At 35.9% G+C, this 7,747-nt stretch overlaps 1 protein-coding gene and 1 pseudogene across 1 annotated transcript in view; both read right to left on the bottom strand.

Annotated features, from left to right (window-relative positions):
- LOC121231910 (ribulose bisphosphate carboxylase large chain-like) overlaps positions 1-7,389 on the bottom strand; it is an 8,324-nt gene extending 935 nt beyond the window's left edge. Inside the window, exon 1 of the mRNA XM_041116964.1 lies at positions 6,106-7,389. Coding sequence (XP_040972898.1) covers positions 6,106-7,225 — 1,120 coding nt within the window. The 5' untranslated portion in view covers positions 7,226-7,389. The remainder of the gene's footprint in view (positions 1-6,105) is intronic.
- Positions 1,322-5,389, bottom strand: LOC121231908 (acetyl-coenzyme A carboxylase carboxyl transferase subunit beta, chloroplastic-like; annotated as a pseudogene).
- Positions 7,390-7,747: the final 358 nt, after the last annotated feature.

The raw sequence follows: 7,747 nt of genomic DNA, 5'->3' as shown, positions 1-7,747 counted from the left end.
TAATGTATTTGGTTGTGATTATAGCCATAAGATTTGGCTTGTAAATTGTATATGTTTTGGTTTGTATATATAGCTATGAGTGATGGTTTATTTTGGTATGTTTGGTATGAATGTAGTTATGGTTTTATAATTGCTCAAATGGTTAATTAATTTATGGAGTGTAAAATGCTTGAGAATGCCTTGATGAGGTATGATTTTAGATGTTGTGTGGTTGTTTATAAGGAAGTTATGTGAGTTTGAATTATGATAAATGAATTATATAGATTGATTTTGTTTGGCATGTTTTTGGCTAAATAATTGTAGTGATTGAGATCTGGAAGAGATGAATTACAATGGCATGAGTTGTGCATTTGGTTGATGATTTTGGCTACCTAATTGTATGATGAAATGGTACCATTTTTGTTGTTTAGGAGAGCATGAATAAGGGTGGAAATTGGCCTTGCAAATTTTTTCCACATTGGCAGAGACATGGGTGTGTGTCTCAGCCGTGTGTGACACACGGTCATGTTACACGGCCATGTGTGTCTCAGCCGTGTGTGACACACGGTCATGTTACACGGCCGTGTGTCCTCTAGTGATGAAATTGAAATGAAGTCAGTATGTTCCACATGGTCTCACACACGGGCATGTGATTGGCCATGTGATACAAGTCAGTATACTCCCTAACTAGCACACGACCTAGCACATCAGCGTATGACTTGGCCGTGTTGCATAAGTCAGTATAGCCTATAGTTTTGGCACAGCCTGGCAGACTGGCGTGTGTGGCCACTTCGAAGGGCACACGAGCTAGACACACAGGCGTGTGGTTGGCTATGTGACCCAAGTCAGTATGTATGCCCTGTTTTCACATGGCCTGAGACACGGGCAAGTCTGGAGCCGTGTGAGGCATACGGCTTGTTCACATGGGCGTGTGACCCCTGTATGGTTGAATTTTTTTAAGTTTCTAAAATTTTCATGTATTATCGGTTTAGTCCGAACCACATCTCAATTGATCAAATTCGAAGCAATTGCCCTCTTTTGATAACTGCCCGAAAGAACCGCTTCAAATAATAAAGATTGTTCTATTCAGATTTTGAGACGAAGGAGCGCCCTGTCTATATCAAGATCGCAATCAAATATGTCGAAAATTTTCGCGGGTTATCTAAACTATATATAGTCTAGAGTCCAGCAATAATTGAAAAAAAAATTAGGAAAAATATTATGCTGATCAAAAATGAGTGACAAAAAAAGACAAAAAGTTATCATTACGTTTATCATTATGTTATAAGAAAGAAATCCACTTGTTTAGTTCTTTAGTTCTTAAGGAGCACAAAAGAAAGGATAAAAGGGGAGGGGCCAATTGAGAAAAGAAAAGTAGAGAAAATTTACAAGATATGATCTATCTGTATCTAACGTATCAACTCCAAATATTGCAAATAAAAAGCGAAAGTCTTTATTTCGATTTGATATATGAGATGAATCCAGTATTTCGATTTCTTGCTTATTTTGTTACTGAATTAAGTTGAGCGGTTTTACATTTACAGACGCATAAAAAACTATTTTTGTGGACAAAAAAAACTTTTTTTTATGTATGACTCTTCCGTATACGTCCGCTTTGGTTTGAATGGGCATTCTGAAGAAACTTCAGTTTAGTTCTGCTATAGAAAAAAGAGGATTCTTGGATTGAGCTTTTTCCTCCCGGCGAGAAAGCTTTTATTCTGCAATTCATTTCAAAAGACTTCAATCGGTACACGCAAAAAATAGGCCAATTCAGCAGCTTTTTGTTCAATTTCGCGCGGAGTCAAATTCTCATCAGTACGAGTCAAGGGAACGGCCCCCTGGCCTCTGATTTCCATATAAAGGACACGACGAGCATAAATACCCTCTTTAACTTCTATTCTGATGGACTGAATATCTTTCATAAGGAATCGTAGAAAGATGCGACGATTTTTTCCAGGAAAACCCCAACGAAAAATACAGACTATTCCCTCCTTTCTATCGAATCGATCATAACCACTGCCTACATTCCAAAAAATTGTGCACCACAAATAGGAACTAATAAAGAGGCCTGCGATCCCATAGAAAGACATCACGATTCCTTGTGGAAAAAAAACTATTTGCTGAGACGGAAATAAAGATATCAAATTCCTACCAAGATAACTAGAAGTTCCAACTAATAAAAACCCTAATGAACCAAAAAAAAGGATAAAGGCCCAGCAAAAATTGCTTGTTTTTCGAGATCCCACTATAAATTCTATCCATATAGATTCTGATCGCCAACTCATACATACTAGATCCAGTTGCATTTTATTCGAATTGAGAGAATAACCAAAAAAATTCGACTTTACTTTTTTTGTTTCCGAAGTAACTCTCATCAACTAGTACTATTTTGATATGAACTTTTAGAAGGAATTCATCAAATTGCTTCGATCTAAAATCATCCCCTTTATATGATCGCCTATACGGATCTACTAGATATATAGACTTTAATTTCATACATCCGTTCGGTACCGATCCACTTGCTATAATTCATTTAACCCTATACCATGTTTACGTATGCATAAGAGGGGCTTTTTCATTTATGTTCGGTTCGGGTAAGCCGGATGTTATACAATATTCTACTAAATAGGTATCCATGACATCTAAGTCTTGAAAAAAAATAGATAAGATTTGGTCTTGGCCCCATCGAATCTAAAAAATCTTAGTTTTTTGAACATACAAAGATAAAGAAGCCATTGCAATTGCCGGAAATACTAGGCCTACTAAAGGCACAAAAATAGAGGGAAAACTGCTGAAAGTTGTCATAAAATGGGTACCTCAATTTAATATTTGTACCTGTTATTGTTATATTGTTTAGTTAGAAATATATCTTATAACGATTATATTATAATTCGTATATTATACTAATTATATCTAAATACTAAGTATATCTAAGCGAATCTATATATCTAATAGATATCTAATAAGTGCAAGGAATGTAGAATTAAATAAAAGGACTTGCCCATCTTTTTAAATCAAATAAAATAGATGTATATGATAAGATAATCCACTTTCTTTATTATCTTACTTTATTCTTACTTTTCTTATTATTCTATTGTTCTTGTCTTCTAATTTGCATTTTTGAATTTAATAAAGAAAGAGTTTATTACAAATTGTGAAAGATTCGATTCGTTAGAATCCGATCCAAGAACAGGGATTATTAGTAAAAATAGAATTTTCGGGAGATATAGAAAGATGCAAAACTCTATATTTCTATTCTATTTTTTCTCTATTTAAATTCTATATACATACGCAATAGAGGAGGATAAAATTCGTTTTATTTGTCTCTCCAAATTCGAATTTCATTTCACAGAAGGAAAAATTCGCTTTTTATCTTGTTGCTAGAGGTTTACTCATTAGTAATATCGGATAATGATAATAATAATTATCCACATAATTTGTTTTTCGACAATTCCTTTTTTGTCACAAAGTCAAAGCCCATTACGCGGGCTTTGACTTTGATTCTGATAAACTAACTAACTACCTTTTCACTACAAATAAAAAAATTTCACTTAAGACTCTACTTGATTGAATTTTGATTCAAAGGGAAAAAACCGTGGAGCTGAACTAACTCACTCAGAACACCTTTTAAAGGATTACGTGGTACGATTGGATCGAATAAACCCTTATGGAATAAATATTCAGCCGCCTGTGAACCTTCCGGTATTGTTTTATTCAATGTTTGCTCAATTACTCTTTTACCCGCAAATGCAATATAGGCATTGGGTTCAGCAATAATGATATCCCCCAACATACCAAAACTCGCAGTCACTCCACCAGTAGTAGGAGATGTAAGAATTGATACATAAAATAACTTTTTATTTGATTGATAATCATATAAAGCGGAAGATATTTTAGCCATTTGCATCAAGCTCAAACTTCCTTCTTGCATGCGTGCTCCTCCGGAAGCACACACTAGAATAAGAGGTAAAAAATTATTGGTAGCATATTCGATCAAACGGGTGATTTTCTCGCCTACTACGGATCCCATACTCCCCCCCATAAACTGAAAATCCATAACCCCGATTGCTATAGGAATACCGTTTAGTTGACCCGTGCCTGTTTGAATAGCCTCAGTTAATCCTGTCTTTCTTTGATAAAAATCAATACGATCTTTATAAAGCTCTTCTTCAGACTGAAATTCAATGGGATCCAGAGAGATCATGTCTTCATCCATAGGACCCCAAGTGCCTGGATCAATCGAAAGTTCGATTCTATCTGAACTCCTCATTTTCAAATGATATCCACATTGTTCACAAATATTCATTTTTGAATTAAGCGATTTCTTATAATTTACTCCATAACAATTTTCGCATTCGCATTGAACCCACAAATCCTTGTATAGATCGAGATCATTAGAACTTTCTTTTAGAGTTAAATCATTACCATTTTCACGAGTTATTATATCGAAATTCTTGCCTTCACTACTATTTCCACCTTCGCCGCAAATGTAATTAGAAATATAATTATCATTGGAATTGTCACTACCACTTAAAATGGAACTATCAATACAGATTTGAGAACGAAGATAAGAGTCAATACAACTATTAATGTGATTATTCCAACCACAGTTAGTATCATTATCATACAAGTTAAAATGATAGTGGGGCTCATCATTTTTCGATCCATTATTCATATAACTAGAATTATGATAACTATAAAAAAAACTTTCTAGTTCACTCAAAAAAGAATGATCATTGTTAAGCTCAAAAATTTGATTTTCACTATCAAAATATATGGAATAACGGTCCTGATTACTATCCCTAATTAAAAAGGTGTCATCAGAAATGAAATTCCGAATGTCTTTGACGTCAACTAAATGATCAACCTTACTGTAATAACTAGAGCTGTCACTACAATCATGAATGTTTTTATCCGTATCATTTCGAGTCGGGTCTTCTTTACAGTAGTATTTTCAACAGGACCAAGGCGGCTATCCATTGATTTACTTAGCCCACATCTGTATTCTAATTCTCCCTTAGACAAGATCAAATTGAACCATGATTTTTCCATAGAGCTTTCTTGCCTCTATTTCCATGAAAGTACAGTAGATGAATAGTCATTCGATGAAAAATCAATTGAATATTTTATTTCCTATCAGAATACGCATACTAGATACAATCACTAGGGTTATTAACGAACAATGAGTGAATATTGAAAGAAACGATTCTCTTTTGTGAGAACCTAGAGTAGCAGATATATGATAGGATAGAGCTCTTTTTTCTTTTGAATTAGAAATATCAATTTTCAATTAGAAATAGTGATTTCCCCATGTTGTGTAAAATCCGCACTGAAAAAATTGAAAAAAGAAATTTTTCTCCTATCAAGAACCTTTTTCGTAAAATCTCGTCTACTAATACAATAAGTTTCTATTCCAACACGGAGCCAAAAGGACAACATACAGGATGGGTAGAAGAAGTTGTGATGCTTGGCTCGATCCATGATCCGAAACCGTGGTATATAGGATAGAAAAGAATACACCAATCCTAAGGATCCATACATAGGATTAATTATGGACCCAGGAGAAAATTTGAGTTGTGTTTAGTCTTTTATTTTTGTATTTAAGATCTTGTATATCTAGATAAAAATATATCTATAAAAATATAGACAATAGAATCGGCTCAATCCTTTTAGTAAAAGATTGGGCCGAGTTTAATTGCAATTCAACAAACCGACAGTAATTACTGGATTACAAAGTATCCATTGCTTCGAATTCAAATTTGATTTATGAAGCTGGTTTATCTCATTTTTCCACTTTATCTAATTTATCCACTGCGTCGAATTCAAATTTGATCGCCTTCCATACTTCACAAGCAGCAGCTAGTTCAGGACTCCATTTGCTAGCCTCGCGGATAATTTCATTACCCTCGCGGGCAAGGTCACGTCCCTCATTACGAGCTTGTACACATGCTTCTAAAGCTACTCGATTAGCTACGGCACCCGGTGCATTTCCCCAAGGGTGTCCTAAAGTTCCTCCACCGAATTGTAGTACGGAATCATCTCCAAAGATCTCGGTCAAAGCAGGCATATGCCAAACGTGAATACCCCCCGAAGCTACGGGCAGAACACCTGGCATAGAAACCCAATCTTGAGTGAAATAAATACCACGGCTTCGATCTTTTTCAATAAAATCATCACGTAGTAAATCAACAAAGCCCAAAGTTATGTCCCTTTCTCCTTCAAGTTTACCTACTACTGTACCAGCGTGAATATGATCTCCACCAGACATACGTAAAGCTTTAGCTAGTACACGAAAGTGCATTCCATGATTCTTCTGTCTATCAATAACTGCGTGCATTGCGCGATGGATGTGAAGAAGTAGACCATTATCTCGGCAATAATGAGCCAAGCTAGTATTTGCGGTGAACCCACCTGTTAAGTAGTCGTGCATTACGATAGGAACTCCCAATTCTCTAGCACACATGGCCCTTTTGATCATTTCTTCACATGTACCTGCAGTAGCATTCAAGTAATGCCCTTTGATTTCACCTGTTTCAGCCTGTGATTTAAAAATTGCTTCGGCACAAAATAAGAAACGGTCTCTCCAGCGCATAAATGGTTGGGAGTTCACATTTTCATCATCTTTGGTAAAATCAAGCCCGCCACGTAGACATTCATAAACTGCTCTACCGTAGTTCTTAGCGGATAACCCCAATTTAGGTTTAATAGTACATCCTAATAGGGGGCGACCATACTTGTTCAATTTATCTCTTTCAACCTGGATGCCATGAGGCGGGCCTTGGAAAGTTTTAATATAAGCAGTAGGGACTCGCAGATCCTCTAGACGTAGAGCGCGCAGGGCTTTGAACCCAAATACATTACCCACAATGGAAGTAAACATGTTAGTAACAGAACCTTCTTCAAAAAGGTCTAAAGGGTAAGCTACATAACATATATATTGATCTTCTTCTCCAGGAACGGGCTCAATGTCGTAGCATCGCCCTTTGTAACGATCAAGGCTGGTAAGCCCATCGGTCCACACGGTTGTCCATGTACCAGTAGAAGATTCAGCAGCTACCGCGGCCCCTGCTTCCTCAGGCGGAACTCCGGGTTGAGGAGTTACTCGGAAGGCTGCCAAGATATCAGTATCTTTGACTTCATATTCAGGAGTATAATAAGTCAATTTATACTCTTTAACACCAGCTTTGAATCCAACACTTGCTTTAGTCTCTGTTTGTGGTGACATAAGTCCCTCCCTACAACTCATGAATTAAGAATTCTCGCAACAACAAGGTCTACTCGATATAAATGAGGAGTTAATGAAACCTTTTCGAAGAAATCTTTCAAAAAATTATCAACGAATCCGAAAGGTTCCTTATTAGACCATGGTATTTGATTCGCCAAATACATCATTATTCTATATTCTTTCATATGTATGGCGCAACTTGATCTGTGTTTTTCAAGTTTATAATTCCTTACTTTTTTTTAATCAAAATTCTAAATGCAAATGAAATAAATGAAATAGAAATAGATAAGAAATAGATAAATTGTGACAGCCCTAAAGTGACCCTAGTCGGAAAGCGGTTTGGACGCTAAACCGAGTCACCAAATTATTTGAATGTGATATTATTGTCTAAAATATGTGATTATGAATGTGTGAAAGTTTAGGCTTCGATTTAGTAAATTGCATGTGAATTAGTCAAAAGGACTTATGGGTGACATTTTGAAATGTGATAGGCTAATCTACAAGGACCTAATAGTGCATGCAATCAAAAGGGAGGACTTGCAT

The sequence above is a fragment of the Gossypium hirsutum genome, chromosome A07, assembly GCF_007990345.1.
Source record: "Gossypium hirsutum isolate 1008001.06 chromosome A07, Gossypium_hirsutum_v2.1, whole genome shotgun sequence".
NCBI lineage: Eukaryota > Viridiplantae > Streptophyta > Magnoliopsida > Malvales > Malvaceae > Gossypium > Gossypium hirsutum.
This window is presented reverse-complemented; position numbering and strand designations above follow the sequence as displayed.